At 42.1% G+C, this 22,064-nt stretch overlaps 1 protein-coding gene across 1 annotated transcript in view; it reads right to left on the reverse strand.

Annotated features, from left to right (window-relative positions):
* Fbn2 (fibrillin 2) overlaps positions 1–22,064 on the reverse strand; it is a 240,407-nt gene that overhangs the window by 73,926 nt on the left and 144,417 nt on the right. Inside the window, exons 19-26 of the mRNA XM_033765507.1 lie at positions 17,162–17,281; positions 12,191–12,328; positions 11,631–11,681; positions 11,038–11,163; positions 7,736–7,963; positions 6,156–6,281; positions 2,306–2,434; positions 1,052–1,177 (exon numbers count right to left, since the gene is read on the reverse strand). Of these exons, the coding sequence (XP_033621398.1) occupies positions 1,052–1,177; positions 2,306–2,434; positions 6,156–6,281; positions 7,736–7,963; positions 11,038–11,163; positions 11,631–11,681; positions 12,191–12,328; positions 17,162–17,281 (1,044 nt within the window). The remainder of the gene's footprint in view (positions 1–1,051; positions 1,178–2,305; positions 2,435–6,155; positions 6,282–7,735; positions 7,964–11,037; positions 11,164–11,630; positions 11,682–12,190; positions 12,329–17,161; positions 17,282–22,064) is intronic.

The raw sequence follows: 22,064 nt of genomic DNA on the forward strand, positions 1-22,064 counted from the left end.
GTTGTCTATATATTTCTGTGTGAATTAAATACATATCTATATCTATATTTATATTTATATCTATATCTATATCTATATATATAGCATTGTCTATTGTACCTTTGAGGGTTACTTCTTTCACTTACAAGATTCATGAAAACTAAGTTACTGAACTTAGAAAGAAGTTCCTGAATCACTATATCACACTATAGTCAACCATGAATAAATAATTACTTACAGGGTGAAAAAGCTTTTGTACTGCTATTAAAATAAAATTATTTTAAAACATTTTAGGTCATCCTTTTTAAATGCCTCTTTAATCCATGACCAAAAAAGTTCACCTCATTTATTAACACAGAAAAATATATGGCTTGTAAATAAATGTGTGTGTACTGGAAAGGGAGCTCAAATTATTTTTAAAAGGTGGTATGTGAACTGCTCTATTGTAATCTGTTTTATTGCTTGTGATTTCAAGGAAGAGTTCCCCAGCTTCCTAGCTAAATCAAAGTTAAGAAGCCAGTACACTAGCGTACAATAAACCCAGAGGCTGGAATATGTTTTCAAAGGCAGTAGTTACAACTTCAAAGGCCAGCCATTAGGGTTCTCCCGTCCCTGCTGCTGTCCCTTCCGAGTTTGGGTCAGTGAAGAGACCACAGTGTGCCTGTGAAAGGCAGGAGCAAGGGAGCTCAAGCAGCCGTGTAGACCTGTGGGTAGACACGGGGCACTGAGTGAACTCTGCTTGAGAGGGCAGAGGGGAGCCGCTGGCCAGAGGATGCGCACTGCACAAGTACATGCGCAGGCGAGCAGTCCTGCAGCGGACCCATCGCGTCCTGCCTGCAGGAGAGAGAGAGCTACCTGGCCCTGCATAAGGCCCTTTACAAGGGATCAGCCACGTGTGTTATAATCCTAAAGGGAAGGTCACGTCAGTGCAGCACTGAAGGTCCTGTGAAGATGAAGCCTGAATCCAGTTTGGATTTCCAACTTGTAATACGCTTGATTTCACACGCCCCACAACAACAAATTGGTTCAAACTCCTTGTTTTTACCCACTGTACCCGGTGGGACAAACTCACCCACACAGTCCTCGCGTGATGGCGACAGCTCGTGTCCCAGTGGGCAGTCACACTGAAAACTGCCCTCAGTGTTCACACAGGTGCCACCCCTACAAAGGAGAGGGTTACGTTCACATTCGTCAATGTCTGAAAGGTAAAAACGTGAGATCCATTAAAGAACTCCGAGGAAAAAATGTTCACCATATACAGCATGGGGTTATCTCCCTGAGGTGTGTGACTCAACTGCAAGGCACAACCTTAACTGAAGGGAGGTAAGTGTTCCTCGCTTTTCTACCATCGATATGAAAGCTCTAAAGAATTCTACTCAAAGATAATGAGACATCGAGAAATTTACTTGTACAAAATAAGAAGATATACTAGAGGTAGAAATAAGCAATGTTTGCTTTACCTCACCATAGACTCAGGATATTTTATTGGCAGTTACTCTGGTGTCCGTATCCCTAATCAAAGTGAAGAAAATCTGAGACTCATAACTGACTACATTTTATAATTCTTACAAATCAATGAAAACGAAATAGTAGCCGGAAAGGTTTGGAATAGTACCACAGTTGGTAACTCTGAACAAATAAGGGAAATAGCATAGGATTAGAATGACAGGATACATTGGACCCTCCAGTTGTGACTGGCTTGTCATAGGAACAACTCCAGTTAGGACCAGAATTTTAATTCTAACTTACAACCAAAGTCTTGAGTTTCAACCTGAATGCTGGCCGCTTGTGCATCCAGATGGTCTGAGATACAGATTTAACCCTTGAAGAGTTCTGGAAGGAACATGACAGCATCCTGTCCTGTGTGGGGCTCCCTGAGAGATCCTCGGCTAGCGTCTCTCTCAGAACACAGATCTGCCTGTGTAGAGGGGAAGAGACTTTGGAGGCTGCGGAGAGGAGCCTGAGCCTCCATTGAGCAACCCGAGTTACAACAGCCCTTGGGCACAAACTGAGTCCACTGTGCAAATTTTCGGGCCACCACACAATGCCATCCATTTTAAATGAATTTCTTCTGAGAAATATTTCTGTGTGCTGGTTCTATGAATTAACAGAACTGAGTTTCAGCATCTCACTGCTATGGAGGTGCCAGAGATTGGGCCTCCCAAGAGCTGTCCAGGCTCAGATTTCCCGTCTAACATTTAATCTCGTTTCGCTCTCCCCCAGCTTTCTCCAAAAGCGTGCTGTTCACATCTCTGAGACAAGCAGAGGTGGTGCGAACGAGCCGTGCTGAGCGGGCCCGGCCGGAGAGAGCGCCGACCACACTCACCCATGCAGTTCTTCATCATCATGAAGCCGCTCTCATAGCCCTCAAAGCACTCGCACTCAAAGCTGCCAGGGGTGTTGACGCAGACCCCACTCCCACAGAGGTCGGGAGAGATCCTGCACTCGTCGATGTCTGATCCACACGGTTTAAAAGAAATAAACAGAGAAGACAGAGTAGGTTAAGCAGGCTTGAAGGCTGGACACAGAGATCTGGCCTTCCTTCAAGTAAGGTGTTGCATTCGAGGGCACAAGGGCAGAAGAAGGCTGGATGGCAGGGGATGGGCCCTGCGGCACATTCCCTTCTCCAACTGCCAAAACTGTCACAGCCAGCAGGCAGGTGGCGTCTTCCGAGCTCTAGGTGTTCTGGAATTGTGGGTTTTTCTTTGGGGCTCAGACAGAGTAGCTAAAGAATGAGCTCAGCAACAACCGTGTATGGGCAAAGGAGAAGGCAGTGTCCAAGGGCACGAAGCCGTGTGCGCGACAGAAGGCGCTGCTGGTTCTGCCACACTGGCCTGGCAGCGCCCTGTGCAGATGGACCCCTCTGAGCAGCCCCGGGGGTGGCATCCAGGCAGAAGCAGGGACTGATCTCCGGCCCGAGAGTGCACACGCGTGCGCACACACACACACACACACACACACACACACGGCGGGGCACGACAGATGCCCTCGTTTGTGTTTCTCTGTCACAACAGATATGAAGAACTAACTGAACTAAATTTCAAAAAACAAAGGAAAATAATGTTCTATTTGGTACATTTCATACATCACGGTAAATAAGAATCAACAGCATTACTGTATTCTCAAAAACAGTTTTCTGAGAAATCCCTCTGGCCTAAGAGATTTGAGAACTGAGAAATCAGATCTACACAGCATGTTTAGGAAAATATGAAATTTCAAATTGTTTTGCTACAGTGGAAAAATGCTTCTGCCACTGTCTCTTTATTTTGATTAATCGAATTCTGAAGATTTTTTAAAACATAAAATTAGGTCAGTGGATAACTTGTGTGTGTTCAATTGGGGGGTTTCAGTCTTTCAGATTTTACTAACTTCTTCAATCACTGGCTGGATTGTAAAAAATAGAAGTACTTAAAATCTCGCTGATAGAGCGAAACAATATACACATTAATTCTCTTACTTTTATCTATCAGTACCGGGTGACTGGTGGTAAAAGCCATAAGAGGTTCCTCCAGAATAAGGCCCAGGGTGGAGCAGGGACAATTTTTAGCTAATTTGACATGGTGGGTGCGGAGTGTGATTGCTGGAACTATGTGCCTGGCCACGAATCCTGCCTCTTATCTGCTTTTAGTCTAGGAAATCATTTAACTTCTCTACGCTTCAGTCTTCTCATCTGTGCAGTAAGATAAGGTGTAGAACCCACTTTCGAAACTGAGGAAATGCCTGTGTGTTCAGTGCCAAAAAGAGCGCCTGTCTCACAGGAGGTGCTGTGTGTGTCAGAGACTCTCTGCTGAGAGCTGGCACCATAGAGGAGCTGGCTTCCGCACACGCCCTTAGAGCTCACCGAGAAATTCTGACTTTAAAGATGTGGAATAGAGGCAGGGGGCACATGCAGAGGTGAATGTCAATAAGGCATCTCAGGGGACTGTGAGTCAGAGTCGTTACTGATTTTAAACAGCACAGACAGGGCGGGCAGGGTGACTGAGGGCACCAGACACAGGCAGACAGCTGTACTCATGTGCTTCGAGGAGTGGGGGCCAACAGTTTTCCACGGAGTTTCACGTCACGCTAAGTCCCCGACTTACGAACGAATTCCGTTCTGGGAGAGCAGTCGTAAGTCAGATTCCTTTGTAATCTGACGAAGTGAGTCTTATTCAGCACATGTGTGAAAGTTTGCAACTCGAATGTTTGTAAATCAAGGTCTTACTGTATCTCTCAAAACAAAGCAGGGCGGTCAACAAAATTTTCTCAGTTCTTCAGCTGAAGGAGACTGTATGAAACACTGACTCGGCCAATTTCAAAAAACCCAAAAAGAATTGGAGCCAGAACCGGCAGAACCCTAAGGAGCTCCGCGAGCTCTACGCTCGCCTGAGTCAGGGGAACAGCTCTGTGGGAAGTTACAACACGAAAGCGTTGCCCAAGGATGGTAAACCTGGTGGTTTGGAAGTGAAGCATTTGACTGTGGAAACCCAGTAAATAGGTCGGAAGCCCTTACAGCAGTATGTGACAGAGCATACACTGTGCGGTGTCCCCAATGTGAGGGTCCCCTTAGGGAAGGGAGGGCTTGCTTCCCCTCCCCTCGGCTCCAGGGAACATTGTTCGTAGAAAGCGTTCTCCTCAGAGGTCAACTCTGTTCATGAGACTCCTCAGCGGAGAGGACCTTCCTGCACAGTCCCTCTTCTCTGTGTGGCTCCAGCAGAGAAGTCAAGGAGAAATTGCATCAAAAGAGATTATTTTAATGCCACAAAAGTGTTCTGCAAGAGTATGTGTGTGTCCGAACCAGGGACAGCGGATGTCAAAACTGAAAAACAAATGGCTAGTTACAAGAAAGGGATGAGAGGTAAGAGTGGAAAAATAGGATGGTAGATAGAGCAAAAGCAAAGACAGACACCTTCAGCTTGTTTCCAGGTCAAGCGACAGGGAGCTGTGAAGTGGGGAGATGCTGGAGAGAGAGGCGTGAATCCCAGAGACAGAGCCTGGAGCAGAGTGACAATGCGGGGTAGAGGACTTGACAGCAAGCTGAGGAAGAGATCGTGTGTTCTCATCCCCGGAGCAGAGAAGAGAAGATTATCAGGAGGCTCTGCGAATGGGAGACTGGCAATCAGCTGCTCTCGATAAAGAAGAGAGAAAACAGAGAAGTCTACGAGAGGTGGGAAGGTTGGGCAAATTCAGAAGTGTCAAGAAAAGTTCAGAAAGTGTCAGAAAGAGGCAAATGGGAGTTTGCCAAGTGGCTGCTGGTCTTGCAAGGGCTTGGCTGAAGGCGCCAGCAGAAATCCCAGCAGCTCTCTCCACATTCTCCTGGCGAGTCCATCACCTCAGAGTGGAGAACGCTACAGTGCGAGGATGAGAGGTTGGCAGCTGGTGCAGGGGACGGACAGACAGGGCAGAAGGCAGAACCTGAGAGGACCAGGTGGACAGCTGTGCAGCAGTCTGCGGTCCGCTGGGCCGGGGAGGCCTAGGGAGGGACCATGAGAGACATTTCAACAGGCAGTGTGGAGAAGGGAAGGACAGGGAAGGTTCCAAAGAGGCACGATCTTGGGAAGACAGAGCACATGTTTAGGGTAATTTGTTATATTAGCAAATAGGAAATTTAGAATCCTTTTTAAACTAAGCGAATGTTATAGACATGCTTATCGATAGTTCCTGAAGCCTAATTATTAAGAGTACTATTCACAGGTGAGGAAAATAAACCATAACTTCTCTGTACAAAATTTCAATTTTTTAATAGCACACTCTTCAGGTGTATATACAGTGATGCCTTCGTTCCTGAATTTAATTCATCCCACGATTCTGGGGAAGACGGCTGTGGTCCTGTTCAGCAACCAATGCAGCGCTTGTGAACAGAAGCAAAATTCGGCCCATCACTTCTGTTTGTGAACCAAACCGTTTGTGAGCCAAGGTATTACTGTAACTGTTCGAGATTTAACGGCTATCCTCCTTCCTCCTCAGGCATTTTCAGACTCATTTTTATGCCCTTCTTGTGCATAAACCAATTAGCAGTTTTGTGCTATTCTGCATTCTCTTCCAAGTGTATCCGGAGAATTAGTTTAAATGTTGGGAAAAGAAAGATAAAGTTGCCTGTTCTCATTCAGAGGATGGGCTTACCAGGGAAGTATTTTCAAACACAGCAAAAGAAAGAGGGCCAAGGATTACTAAGCGAAACAAAAGAACGCTGTTACCTGTACAGTTTCTTTCCTCCGTGTCCAGAGCAAACCCACTGTTGCATCTGCACTTGAAACTCCCGATGGTGTTCCTGCACTTCCCGAAGGTGCACAGCCCAGGAAAAGCTTTGCATTCGTTGACATCTAAAGGTGGAGTAAGCAGGAATACTGATATATATGAGCGGGTCTGTCACTTAGTTAGGACTCTGCCATGATGGGGAATATTAATGTACCCAAGCAAGAATGAGGGATATCACATTTTTCGGTGATCTGCAAAAGCAACCGCCAACAGAGCCAAGAGACAGCCTACAATGTGGGAAACAATTTTTACCAGCTGCTCCCCAGACAAAGGACTATTATCTAGGATACGTAAAGAAATCAAGAAAATCAGGCCCCCCAAATATAAAGACCAGATTAAAAAATGGGCATCTGAAACGAACAGACATTTCTCAGACAAAGAAGTAAAAGCAGCAAATAAATATATGTAAAAATGTTCAACATCACTGGTCATTCGAGAGATGCATATGAAAACAACACTGAGATTCCACCTCACCCCACAAAGAATGGCTGCTATCAGGAAATCAACCAACAACAAATGCTGGTGGGGTTGTGGGGAGAAAGGAACCCTTCTCCATTGTTGGTGGGAGTGCAGACTGCTGTAACCATTGTGAAATCAGTATGGAGATACCTCAAAGAAGTAGGTTTAGAGGGTCCATTTGACCCAGCCATCCCTCTGCTGGGTACCTTTCCAAAAGAATTAAAATAATCATACCATCATAACACGTGCACCCATGTTTATAGCGGCACAGTTTGTAATTGCTAAAACTTGGAAACAGCCCCATTACCCATCATTTGGAGACTGGATAAAGAAGATGTGGGTTTTCTATAAAATGGAATACTACTCAGCCATAAAGCTGAGAAACTAGAGTCATTCATAGGAAACTGGATGCATATTGAGGCCACATTCTTATGTGACATAAATAAGATGCACATATATAAATACCGAATAGTTTTTATAATGTGAAAAACTAAAAGTGTAAATAAGATCCACATTGTATAACTGATAATGTAAAATAGGAAGAAAAGGGCTAAAGGTGTAGGAAGTGGGAAGGGTAGGGGAAAGGAAATAAGGGAAAAGAAAACATATGCGAAAAGAAAATAACAGAAACAAAGTTTTTGTAAATAGGGAAGGGAGGAGGGGGTGAAGGGAGGGCAGGGACAAGGGGAAACAATGAGAACCAAGCCCTGTCATGTGAAGGTACAAGATCCCAATAGTGAATGTAACTGTACTGTATACCTAAAATGTACCAATAAACTCAATGAAAAAAATTTCCATTGCAAAAAAGATTACTTTTTACTCACAAATGAGGGACAGAGATCGTTTTGCTACTCTTCAGGCTGTGGGAAGGAAAGCAGAGGGATTGCAGAAAGAAGTGAGGGTGGTAAGATTAGTGGTCTGTTTCCTAGGTTCACCTCACCACCGTCTTACATAGGTAATTTATGAGGCTGACAAAGCATCATCTGTTTAAAGAAACCACGTAGCGGGAAATGCAGAGGGTGTTCCACGGTGCGAGGACCCCGCTGCTGCCGGCTGGTACCTTTGTAAAACGGCCGTCCGGTGAGTATGTCCCCTCTGTTAGCGAAGCCAGGCCCCCGAGGGCACAGGACCTCATACTCCTTGGTGCCAGGCTTGGGACATTCCTCACACTCAGTGCCCCAGGCTGCCCCAACGGCACAGCAGCAGGCGTCCATGCGGAACTTCCCGGGGACAGGGTGGGTACACTCATCTTCATCCCACCGGAGGAAGCACTGCTCCATCCGGACGTCTGCAGGGAGAATGAACCACAGGCCCAGAGTGAGCGGGACAAACACTGAGCATTCACTTATGGGCCCCCAGCCTGACGCTGTGCCCGAGATAACACTGGGGCGAGACGCAGAATCCCAGACTCCTGGAACGAACTCCACAAAAACTATCATTTTAGGACAGTAAAAGGATGCTGGTTCCCTGTCAGTTTTCTCACAAGTATCCTTGAGAGAGAACACTTCTCCTAGTGACAAGAGTCTCCCACATCATCATCTATGATTTCTTTTTTTGCACCGCTCACATCAGGAAGAAGAAAATGATTTTAATGACAAGTCTCTTCTTGTTCACCGAACTGCTTAAAGCAGCTTGTGATGCCACCCTGCTAGATTCTAGTCACAAATGGCAAATGATCCGCTGCAGTCTATCTGACAATTCGCTGCAACTATTAATACTGCCTTACAAGAGAAAACATGTTATTATCGAATTTAAAGTTTTCGCTTCCCTGCCAAATTTACTTTGTGCATCGCGGTTTGTGCCCTAGAGTATGTAAATAATCTCTATTAAGAGGCTAAATCTTTTGTTGAAATGTCACATTTGCCCCTCCGTTTCAAAACACAGCAGCATTTTAACGATTAGCCTATCCCCGTCAGGACAAGAGAACATCAACTAATAGCCAGAGAATGGGGTAAATCAGTATGACCTGTAAACAGCACGTTTAGCCAACAGAGATGGTGGCCAAACTACAATCAAACAGATACAGATGAGTTGCAAAAAGTAGTTTTTAATTAGATAACATGATTTATTTCATAAGATTATTTCTAAACATTAAATCCTTTGCTGAACCTGAAAACTATTTGGCAGAGGGAAAGCAGCCCTGATGGAGACATCACACAAACAAATTAATATATTCACTATTTTCATTACTGCCAACACGGGTTAAGTCCTCAGCTAAAGGAAATATCTACTTTAGCAACTGTCTTTAACCTAGTTACATACTTTTGTAAGTAGAGGAATTAAAAAAGCCCGGTTTTAAAGAAAAATTTCATTTTGGTAAATTTTCATTTTGATGTGGTAGACCACATGTAACTATTCACAGGAGGTAACTGTGTTTTCTGTCTCTACATTAACAGCGACCCTTGCAGACAGCGTGAAGCCCGACAGCGATCCAGTGGGGCTGCGTGACCACAATGCTCCCAGGGCTGGCCTGAGACCCAGCCAGCTCTGTCACTGGGGAATTTAGGGTCTTCACACACAGGGAAGTTTCATGCCAGTGTAGGCAGAGTAGCAGCACTGGCTTGAGTCACACTGTTCATAAGGTTCCTGAAATAATTCTCTCAGGAAGCCATTCGGGGACAAACTGGGTCTGGGGGAAAGGTAGTTGGATTAAGTTTGTAAAAAAGTTATAACAGCCTAAGAGTGTCATCCTATGTCTTTACTACAGAGGTTCCTATCAATATTGACATCAGGATCAAATCAGCCAGCACACAGGCCACTTGAGGTCTCAGAATGTTTTGACTTATTTGCACAGAAATTAAAACACAGACTGGAAACCTCTGCGTGGTGTGCATGCTCTGCAGGGTGATGTAGTCTCTTCTGCTTCTTGTCACTTTTCTGGTTATGTCACCTCCTGCCTGTGACTTTGGGATCACTGTGCACTTTTATCATAGCAATGTACCACTGCTTTTGTTCCTGGAATAATTTACATGTTCGCATGCCAATCTCATTTATTTTCTTGTTTTGGTGGTACAGGAGATCCATGCGGCTAAATTGCCCAGGCTGGGCTTGAACCCTCTGTCTTCCTGCCTCAGCCTTCCAGACCACTGGATTATAGGTGTGCCCCACCACATCCCGCTAGCTCAATCTCTTAAAACTTCCCCACATCCCCAGTCAGAATAAAACACTGTAGTTTCACTCCAGCACTCTCAAAAACATTTAAATACTAGGATGAAGAACCCGATATATTGTTTAAGATGTGTCAAAAAGCTTTGATTTTGAGTGATGTTATTGGAAACCAATTTTTCTGGATGACAGTTTACAATCAGTGTTACATCTTTATACACTGTGTCCTTCGGTTACTAAAGGCAAGGTGTTATCGTTAGTCCTGTGCCCATACTGATAATATTATTTTGTCATTTTCAACAGATATTTATTTCTAAAGATAGTAGTTAATTTTAGGCTAATTTAAAACTATTTAAAATCCAAAAAGAATCTTTACTTTTATACCTTGGATATTATGCTTTCTAAATGAATTTAGTCATGCTTTCTACACAAATTTAAATGTACTGTAGAAAATAAATTTAAAATGAAATCTGTGTTAATTATAGTAACTAAACTTTATCATATTGCAAACTTGTTTTTCTTACTGGTAATTAAAATTCACTGGTAAACTTAAATCCACAAAAAACACAGCCTGTAGCTCTATCACTGCTCCTATTCTGCCGATGGTATTCTTAAATTTCATGATGTTTCTCAGACTATTTATTATCCCATAGCTTACTGCAAAAAAAATCTCTTTAAGTAAATGAAAAATGTTCCATCATGAAGCTCAAGTTGGGTAAAAAATGATACAGATGAAGGATGAGGCCAAATCTCCATGCTAATAATACAGTATTGAAAAAACATTCCTCATTTCAGATGTTTTGAAAATAAAGTGAAGGAAATGTAAAGTCTAGAACAGTAAAGGAAGGACCAGAATTGGTCACTGTTTCCAAATAAGACAGCATAACTTTGTTAGTGACTCCTTGCTGCCTAAAGGGCACAGTTAGAATGAACTGGTAAATGCTCTTTTCCCATTTTTCTTCTGTGTTCAAAATATGCACAGTTCTCTTATTCAATTAACTCAGTATGAAATATTGCGCTTGCCTGAAGTATCTGTTTAATGAAACTGAGCAGTACCAACTTTGTGTATTAGGGCAGAAACTATTTTACTTAAATACATTCACTTTTAAAATATCCTGGAGTAATTTTCCCCTAAGATATCTTATTTGGAGCAAGTGTTCCCAAGTGTAGACTCAGTGGTTTTGGACGGCCACAACCCAAAGGAAGAAAATTCATGACTGGTTTCAAGCATAAAATACAAGAGGGCATAAATCTTACCCAAACACAAACGGCCAGTTCCATCCAATGTGAGGCCTTCAGGGCACTCACAATGAAAAGATCCTTTGCTATTGACACACCGACCATTTGGACAAACGCCAGGAAAAACCTCACACTCATTAACATCTGCAGGGAAATGGAGCAAGCAGAGGGATAAAGATGTTACAAACAGAAAAACAGGTGTGGTCTCACTTCCTGTATAGCACATTCAACTTGTAATACAATGTGGATTATTACTTTAGTTAAGCAAAAATATCCCACAACCCAGCCCCGTGTTCCTAAGTCACCAGCTGTGAAAACGACCACAGCCTTGCCCATCCATAAAAATCAGCCCAGACAACCTCCCCGCCAGCTGTTCTGTGCCTTGAAGGCTGGTGCTGTCCTTATGAAACTTACCCAAGGCACAGGGAAAAGAAATGGGAAACTCAACTGTTTCCTGGAGTATTACACTAAAGCATCTGTTGATTTTGCTGAGTATTCTAAGTCAAATTCCAGGGTTTTTGAAAACACTAAATGACTGCAAAGCTCGAGAGTAAATATTAATTTTATGTACTGCTGTAAAGATTTATAGCATCATCTAAGAACATACTCACCTTCACAAGTAACACCTTTAATCCTGGCAAATCCTCGTTGGCAAGCTGTATCTGTAAGGACAATAGGACAGGTGTTCACTTCATCACGAAAGAACATAAGCTGTCTCAAGTTCAAGACACAGGACAGCAGAATTTGAAATGGAAGGTGGGGTTGTACAGACAGAGGACCCCCGCCGTCCCTTCTTCAGTGCAGTGAAGCTCAAGACTTGCTGTGCTGATGTGGCCCCAAATTGAGATTTCTCATTTTGCTCCCCAATTGTCAAGTGAATTACAAGTCTCAAGGAGAAGCGTCCTCATGTCTTGCTGAGACACACGGAGGAGAGGACCGGAGAATACAGACAACTAAACATCTAGGTTCTAATTAATTCCCTCACTTGGTCTGCTTATAGCAAGAGAGAAAACCAAATATAAACTGCAGAAGGTGGGTGAATTTCGCCAGAAAAGACAGCAGTTCAGGAAGGTATGGATCTTATGGTGCTGCTCACTACCAGAAGAACACAGTGAGAAAGGCAGAGGCCCAGCCAAAGGAGAAACCCAGAAGCCCTCAGTCTCGCTCCTACCTAGCTCACAGCGCTCACAAGGGCTCCCCCAGGCAGCTCCCAGGGTGGCACAGCATTCGGATTTCAGGGTGGCTCCGTTAATATTCACCTCGCAGCGGTTGTCCTGGATGTTGAGCCAGCATGTCCCTTTCAGGCTGTCTGAAAAGGAATCGGAAAGGTTGGAGGGTGTGTGCCTCTGAGGAAAACATTGTTCCTCTGTGTGCACCGAGGCAGCTCTCGTAGGATTAGAGAACATCAGGGAATTAAAAACCTTTGATAGCATGTCCTGTGAACACACAGGTACATGCTTATGAATGAGGTATTTATACACATAAACCCAATATTACACTCTGCACATCTCACAGTTTAACAATTAATTCGATTATATCTACTGATATTCTATAGAGAAGTCACTGCTGTCCAAGACATTATACTTAGAAATAGTGCATTGCCATGATAGCAATACTACTTTTGTGAAAGACATTCATAAAATTTATGACAATTCATGGATATTTAAAATTATATTAAAAAGCCCTCAAATAATCTCATCTCCCACTAAATTCCCCATTAATAAACCACACACAATTTATGTTGTGATAGAATATCCAGTATTTCTCCCACTGACAGTAAGTATTGGACAAATAACTTTAAAAAAAAACTCCCCCGCCAAGAGATAATAAACATATTGTGCCTATTAATCCAGCACAAAGACACCCCCGGGGTTAATATGTGCTGTGTTGTCTCTCAGAGATTTCCCTATGCATGCAAATGTATATATTTATCTCTAATTGAAACAGTAATGCTTGTGGGAAATTATTTGAGGAAATATGGAAGTGTAAGAAGATATAAAAATCACCTATAATCTGACTACCTAGAGATAACCACTCCTGACTCTTTAGATTATCTCCATGTAAAATTTAAGTTCCTCCTTTGAACAGTAGAGTAAAATACTGTTTACATTATAATTTTATTCCATGTACATTAAAGGGGATAATGAATAATTAGTAAAGTTTTTGTTGCCATAATGTTTCAAATGAAACACGTGTACATGCGCGTGCAAACACACACACACGACACACACAAGGAACCCACAGTTGACATACCATGTCAAATATTAACTAGTTATACAAATTACTTATGAAGCTTTCTTTGTAGAACTGTGGTTCTCAGTAAGGATCTTGTTACACAGTGTAGATTTTTAAGTCTCCAACTATACAACACAGAAATCTACACTTAGGTGATTCTAATGCAGGCAATATATAAAACATTTTAATAAAATCTGAATCCTATTTACAACACCAACTTGGAAAAAATAAAGTGTATTCTTATGGCATTTATTTGAACACTTTTTAAATAATATGTGCAGATCAAGTTTTACTTTCAAATTCCACACTAAAGACATCCAGAAATGGAATTGTGATGACGCTGGTGGGTGGCTGATGGGAGTGTGGTGCCTGCTCCCCGCGGAACAGCAGCAGGTAAGAGGCACTTTCCGTGGCTCAGCCTTGCACAGACAGGCATTAAAACAAAAAAGTCCTTTTCTTGCCTGGGTGCAGTTATGGGGCAAGAGTATGGAAGGAGCTGCACACCACTGTGCTTTCTTCTCTCTGATCGGAATGTTCACACTGGGTAAAACCACACAAGCCAAGAAAGCATTCGTGTGGGGCTCTTCACACCAATTTATTTTGGAAACAGGAAACACTTCTGCAGGACTACTGTGAATTTAAGCAGTCTTTTAGGACCAAAACTAATTACTAATTACCACCTTAGCTGGAAGCATTTCAAGTGAGAGAAACTGTAGCAGGAGCTGATACTCCTGCTTGAGCTACTGGCACACACTATTTTATTTATTTATTCATTAAAACCAACTTGTGAAGTAGGAAAAAGTTGCAGATGAGAAAACAGGGGCACAGAGAAGTCCACTAATTTACCCAAGATCACTCAGCTAGCAGCTAGTGTAGCATCAGCACCAAGACTGAAACCTGGAAAGTCTGATCCCAGACCTTCACCCTGTAACATCACGCTTCTTTAGGCTGCGTTGAGTTTTAAAGGTTACAATCCAATTGACAGTTTGCTCTCCCCCGCATTGTGTGTACACACACACAATACGGACCTAGATATATGGTCAAGAGTTCATTTTTTAAAGCAGGTTAAGCAGTTTGAAAGTAGAAATGGGAGAGAGACCGTTACTTCATCTAGGATGCTCAGAGAAGTCCTAATTTATAATGTGGCGTGATCAGAAACACAAAGAGAACAAAATGCAGAAATCTGACTGAGTGCTATTTCAGCTACAGACAGCAAATCCAGTGGACTTCAGATGAGCACACGAAAGAAGTAAGCCAGTGTGGCCTTTACAGAGGGGGTGAGAGGCAGGTCACACAGCAGGAGTGAGATCACCAGAGCGACCGAGGCTTTGCAAGGACTCCAGCTCTCTCTCTCTCTCAGTGAGTAGAAAAGCAAAAGTTTTTACGGTCAGGGTTTCCAGACAAGCAGTGACATGTGCTGACTTATGTTTAGAAAGGATTGGCTGAACTATGTGCAAAAGAGACTGCAGGGTAGCAAGTATGGGAGGGGGACAGGGGGAGGTAAGGCAGAGCCAGTAGTAATAATCGAGACAATAAAAACAAAAAAAATAATGGTGACCTGCATGTTCATGGTGGTGATGACGAATGGTGATGAAGTGGTAAATACTGAGAACAACTGATGAATCTCATGTGTAGTTTGAGAAGCCATCAAGGTCGATGCCAAGGATCTGAGGGTGGCAACTGGAAGGATGGAGTTGCCAATTGCCAAGGTGGAAGTGTTTCTACGAAGCCCATATGCAAGCCAGAAGACAGGACTTTGGTTTTCGACATGTTCTATTTGAGGTGTCAGAGAGACAGCCAGTGGAGATAACTGTAGACAGTTGGAAACACAGGTCAGGAGGAGTGGAGAGGGTGCCGGAGCCATCATTCTGAGAGTCGATGCAGTGGGCCATCTAAGAATGAGTGTACACAGAGAAGCAAAGAGATCCACTACCGACTGGTGAGAAATCTCCGCTAGTCAGGTCAGACGGTGGCGGATAAAGAAGACTTAGCAATGAAATGGAAAAAAATGGGCCAGAAAAGTGCAGGTATAAGAAGACAGTTGTGCTTGGGAGGCCAAAAATAAAAATAAAAACTTGTTGAGATGGAGAGAGTGACGGGTTGTGCTAAGCACTATGAAATTTGACAGGAAGCACGTCACAGTCATTGCCGTGCAAGTAGAGCACAGAGCACAGCCCATGCCAAAGATGAGAGACATCTGTATGCATTGCACAGAGCCATTTCGCCAGCGTGATGTATGCAGGAAGGGTTCTACTATATTTAATGATATTATCCCCAATGCAGCAGTCTTTTCAAGTACTTTATAGAATAATTTTTACTCCTTGCAAAATTTTGAAATCTGGGCCCCCATGGAAAAGAAGGCTGCATCCTAATCACTGAGTAGAACTACAGCAGTCCTAAAATAATACATTCATAATTTTCCCTGAGTATATTTTATTATGTTCTGTTTCTTTTTTTTTTCTGCTAGAATTATCTTAAAAATAAAAGAAGTAGAAAAAGTCATGCCTAAAATTTAAAAATATTAGGTAAACTTTCTGAGTGGTTCTGGGCTGAACTATTCAAATTTGATCATCATCAACAAAAACACAAAACACACTGGCTGGGAAAAATATTTTGGCATTTAGTTGTTGGCAGTTGGAAGAATGACATAAAGACTTGGGTATAAAAAGTCTTCGTTTCATTAATAACTACGAGGACAAAAGGCCAAAATAACAGAAGTCTGTATGATGAAGAAAAAACCAAGACATCTTTGATGCTCAAATGGTGTACAGATTTAGTTTTCTGAAATATTAATTGACTAATGCTGAGTTCATTTCCTTTGCATAATAAAATGGCTCTTGTCTCAGTTGGAAATATTTCTGGCTTACCCCAACCTGCTCCCGTCCCCCACTGCCCAGAATTCTATAGGAAAGCAACACTCCAGGCAGATAGCAGCATCTGCTAGGCTCAGATTGCAGCAGCTGTACATCGCTGGGGACCGAAAAGCTTGTGTTTTCAGGGAGAGGTGTCTTTGATAACTTTGGATCTAGTCACTTCTGGTCATGTAACAATGAGGCACTCCAGCATCCAACTACACGAGGCTAACAGCAGAGACAATGCTGACATTCCACAGATATGGAATTAAAAATTCATTTTGGACAAATAACAAATTAACAAAAACTATCAATTTTATTTAACACTTTGTAAAACTGAAGTGTCTTCCTATTTGGAATATGTATTTAGCTCAATTTGAAGGTGGGTACAGCAAATGCACTGCATTTGGCCTAGTGAATGGAGCCACTGACAATAAGTAGAAGCCAGGAAAAATCACCAGGAAAGCTGAATTTTTCCTTACAGTACGAGGTTAGGCTAGCTTGTTATACACACATCCTATGTCACTGTCAGGAACTGACCTTAAATACTTTGAGTCATTTTAAAAGATGTTAGTTTAGAAGTTTTGGAATCTTAAGAGATTTCTCAAAGCAAGAAAATGCTTGTCTTCTCTTTCTTGGAGTCCATACATTTATGATTGATGTGAGAAAGGAAAAAGTAAATTCCCACTCTGTGTTTAAAGTTTAAAATCTTCAAATTCATGTCTTGTCAACTGAATCCAAATTCCAACACATTTTTATGATAGAAGGTTGTTTATGAAACAGACAGCAGATATTTGATTGTATTGATGCCTAAGGCATTTTTAGGTTAAAGAATGTACATATGTGCGTGGTATGGAAATGCTTATAAGTTATAGCATAATTCATCTATTTACACAAAAGACATTCTTTCTAGAATGGAAAAACAAAATTAAAAGGCTGCCTAGCTGATGCTGTTATGCTTTATTCCTACCCTGTTCTGTTTTTGTCCAAGGCAAAGCCTGAGGTGTGTGCTTATCTCTGCGGGAGACAACACTGGCACCATGCGTGACGCTTACCGATACAGATCAATCCTGTGGAGCTGAGCTTGCTGCCAGGCGAACATTCACAATTGAAAGATCCAAGGTTGTTCCTGCAAGCTCCGTTGACACATGGGTTGCTTTCACATTCATTTATATCTGCAATCCAGAAGGAAAGATTCTGTTAGAACCACCATGTGTTTCTGGAAAATATTATTCCAACAAGCCGTGCTGTGCCAGAATGTCTGGTAAACTTGGCTCTTGTAATTTTAATATGGATCTACAAGGCATAAAGGGAACGGGCAATGGAGACATGCATTTTATACTTCTACAAGACAGGGAACAGCCCATAGTCTGGGCTGGAAAGGGTTCCTTTTGTACTCCGTTAATACATTACTCCAGCTACATAAATTGGACTGGTTTTTCCCCTGTAACAGGGTGTAATCACAGGTGCAACGTGCTGCGCACAAGGCTCGACTGTTTCTGCCACTTATGGGTCCAGGAGACTTTGAAGACAAAACATAATAATGCTGGCTTTAACTCCAAACTCCTGGATCTGCATCAGGAAATAAGGACAAAAGCTATCACACCAAATACAGAATTCTCCTCTAGTTTAGCCATTTTCCTCTCTAGCCTTTCACTCTTACATGTTTAGTCTGGTGAGTTTTTTAAACACAATTAATTTTAGCAAAATAAAAAAGAAATCCAGAGCTGGGGGGATAACTCAGTGCAAAAGCACGCTTAGCATGTGCATCGTCTTGGATTGAGTTCCCAGAACCCACCCCAAATATTAGGAAAACACTTCAAAGCATAAGTAATTACATCCAATAGGGCTCAAAAGTCATTAGTTTGATTTAGGACCTAATCAAATCCTATACCCCTCATTTAAACAGTTCCTGCAGATATCCAGAAGCAAATAGGAGTACACTATGCCTGTGTTCTCCAGAGGTGACTAAAGAGAATCTCAGGCCTGTAAAGTTAAACAGTGTAACACTCGAGTTAATAGAAAATAAATATGCGCTTCAGTTAAAGCACTGAAGGCAACATCAAAGACAGTTTCTGTATGCTGAACCGACTTCTGAGTTTAAAGAAGTGGCACACGGGCTTCTTTTCTACTTGGTTAATGATCTGAAATAGGTTAACAGACAGCAATATATTTTACGTTGGACAGTAAGTTTTCTCAGGACACCAGAATGCCTTTCCCCTCTAAAAGTGTATTCAAATTTAATGTAAAACACTGTCCTGTTTTAGAAAAGCACATGAACAAGTAACTGGAAGACTCATGCTCACTCTTGAGTGTCTCAAGTCTAACATAAAGCAGTGATTTTGAAAAGACTGTGCTCACTGTTGATTGCGAAGTTGGTATACTTGAAATGCAAATTCCAAAATCAGTGCAGAAAACAGGTAGTGCCCCTGCAGAATTACTAAAGAAGTATGTTTCTACGTTAATTAATGAAATAGAAAATAAGGAAAGATGAATGCATTCTGCCCATAGGATGGTTATAGTAAAAATTTTTCTTAAAAGAAAACAGAAGAGAGGAGGTTTCATAAATACAGCACAGATTTATGATGAAAACATATATTCCAGAGTACTGAAATTTTCATAAAAATGACACAAAAATGGCAATGAGAAAGGAAGCATATAAGTTATCTAAATACACAGAATATATAACATGTATTAATTTCATTTGTGAAAAATCACCCAAAAAGAAAAATGTCACTATCATATTTTAAAAATGACTATTTAAAGTAAGCCACGATGAATTGAACAACTATAAGTATGCGCAGTGACAACTACAAATATCAACTAATTAGTTTTCCTTTAAATACAATGTTTTTATGTTATGAATGTCATGGAACCAGGAATTGAAACAGTTCACTGTACATTCCTGGAAATAAACTTCAAAGCACATCTGGTTTACATTTAACTACTTATGTCACTGGAAACACAATCTAAACCACAGTACTTGCTGTAAAAATTTTAACTTTCGCAGACTCAGAGCTTAAACAAAAACGTCAAATAAAGATTTTGTAACTTCAATCTGAAGCACAGAGGAACTTTGCTCTATTATGAACGCTATTTATAACATGTTTGAAATAACCTATTAGCAATATCAGCGACAAAATGAGCAGGGCAAATACATGCAGAGAAAGCTACACTGTGCAGTGGATCTGCTAATAATTCTCTTGTCCTGGGAAATTAAAGAACACAGTGAAGAGAACGGACTCGGGCGGACAAATTTACTCCATGCACGCAGTAAGGGGGATCCTCAAGGAAAAAGAGATTAGTGCTCATGAGGACTGTTATTTACAAAACACTTGATAAAATGCAAATATTGGAGCATAAAAAGTGCAGAAGTAAGTTCTTCAGATAGGTCTCCTGTTATAAATAACAGGTTTCCCATTATAAATAATTTTAATTTCTACCAGTATCATGAGCTTGAAGCCAAAATATCTCTATCATCTCGCTTTATGTAGCACAAACTCCTTTCTGATGAATAACAGATAAAAACAGCTTTTGTGTTATTACCGCTCCAATCTATGAAGAACAAGGACTGGTTGGACAAACAGATGCAGGGCGCTCTTTCTAACCCTCCCCTTGCCCGACTGGCTATTGATTTGCGCAACATTTCTATGACCACTTAACATCAGGCTACTAGCAGGGGAATCAATCGCTAACTTTACTTCTTTGGCAGTCTGGCTCTCAGGACCGTCAGCTCCATTGTACTTGTAAAAATGGAAGGGATACGCCCTGAGCCATCACTGACAACCCAGTGTCCACAGCACGCAGGGCCAGACACCACTCAGCTTCCCCCTCTGTCTCTCACAAGGGCACCAGCTGTCGTTGTGGGTGGTGAAGCCAATCCTCACACAGTAGTGCCTCGGTTCGTGAACTTAAATTCTTCGCACAATTCTGGTTGTGGAATTTGTTCCATTTGCCACCAGAACCGTGGAATGGATTCTGAGACCAGGATCTCGGAAAGAATTAAGTTCGTGAACCCAGGCACTGCTGTAATCAACACCGTCCTAGCTCAATCAAGACGTCATCCAAAACGACTCTGGCTTTCAATGTTTCCTGAGAGTCAACAGATGCATCATCTCTAACACACAACAGAGAAAACTGATCAAGGGCACTGGGAAGGAAAGGGAGTAAGTCAGGAAGAGCAAAAACTTTCACAATGCCATTTCCCATCTCTCCACAACATGGCTAGATGACTTTTCTTCACGTGGTACCTTTCTCAGAGCAGGAAGGGTAATGGGTGTTACAAGTGGCAGTGGGAGCTAGAAAATAGGGTCTCAAGCATGTTTGAGAAGCGTGAGTTAATTTAAAAAAAGAAACTGAGCTGGTGTGGTGGCCCAAGCCTGTAATCCCAGCACTAAGAAGGCTGAGGCAGGAGGATCATTATGAATGCGATGCCAGGCTGGGGTACAGAGTGAGTTCAAAACCAGCCTGAAGTACACAGTGAGACCTTTTTTCAAAAAAAAAATAGAAAGAGACTGAAGACAGTCCGTAGACACCCCCAGCTCTCAGGAGCTTCTTGCTCATCAATGCCGAAGAGGAATCTTCAGGTACTTCAGCTAGGAGCTGATGAGTAGACCCCCAGGGGAGTTCCTGTGAAGCTGCTGGACAGCAGGGGAAGCGGTTACCGCAGAAGTTTAGAAAAATGGTTTTGTGTTGGGGTTTTCTTTTGCTTTTTTGTTTTTTCTTTCTTTGGGCTAATTACTGCTTTTCAGTGGTCCCTCCAAACGGATCCAAACTTAGACTTGCACTTTGTAACTGCACTTGACTGACTTCAGCAGACTCATCTGTGCTTTTGTTCTACAGACCTAGCGTGTTTCTGGTCACAAGAAGGCTTTCAAGTTAAACAGGAAGACGAAGAGAGAATGCTGACATCTTTTTTGGTACAGTTTTGCTTCTGCAGTTTTCTTTGGCTAGGAATCACCAAGAAACAAATACTTTGTGGATTCAATCCCTGGTACCCAAAACAACAACAACAAAAAAACCCCAAAAAACAAAAAAACCAGTAAGGAGAAGGCTATTCCGCAATAATTGAAGATAAAATTCTTAAAAACAAATTACTATTCAGAAGTGGGGAGTGGACTCGAAAACGTATGAGAGCCGTCTGTAATCCCACATGAGCCTTAAATAAGGTCGTGCCATGAATGATTCTGAAATATATAATAGTTTGCTCAAGATACAAAAACCATAAAAGAACTCATCCATCGTTTAGCCAGTGTTTCACTGAAAACGAGGGTTTCTGGAAGCATTTCACTCATTCAAGTGACGTCCACTGTAGAAAAAATTGCCTCTAGGAAAGGGAAGATGTTTTTCAACACTGGCCGATGACCAGTAAACCCAAATTATACTGCTTAAATTACCAAATGGTATGGGAGGGAGGGGAGGAGATGTACAAAGTATTAAGGTGCAAAGTTTACATGCAGCTGCACCCCCATGAATACATTCACTATGCATCGAAAGCGTACACTGTGATTTTTTTTTGACTACCAAATGGAAAAGACAATTTTCTTAGGCTACAGACTGCACTAGAGTGATTTTTATTTAGGTCGCAGATATTTTCTGGGTCAAGTTCTTCCAGACATCACTTATTTCACAACTAAAACACCTAAGGGCTGGCTCTGCCCCTGCATTTTGGGTGCCACAGCAGTCTCTAAAAGGGGAAAGACAAATGAAACAAACAAGACCCTGATATTTCATTTCAGTATTTTATTTATTTCAGTATTTCTCCTGCCACTCTTGTATTTTCTATTGCACAGTGTTCCTTCCACCGCTTGTGGATATCATATCTGAGAGCAACAAAACCAGCTGTGTTTACAAACTGGGCGGATGCTCGCTATTTCTGAACCGCTAGGTGAGACAACAGAGTAGACAGTAAAATAGGTCCTTACGCACTGCTCCACTTCATCGCAGGGACTGACAGGT

Source organism: Fukomys damarensis, unplaced genomic scaffold, assembly GCF_012274545.1.
Source record: "Fukomys damarensis isolate Sample0158 unplaced genomic scaffold, DMR_v1.0_HiC HiC_scaffold_3, whole genome shotgun sequence".
Lineage (NCBI taxonomy): Eukaryota > Metazoa > Chordata > Mammalia > Rodentia > Bathyergidae > Fukomys > Fukomys damarensis.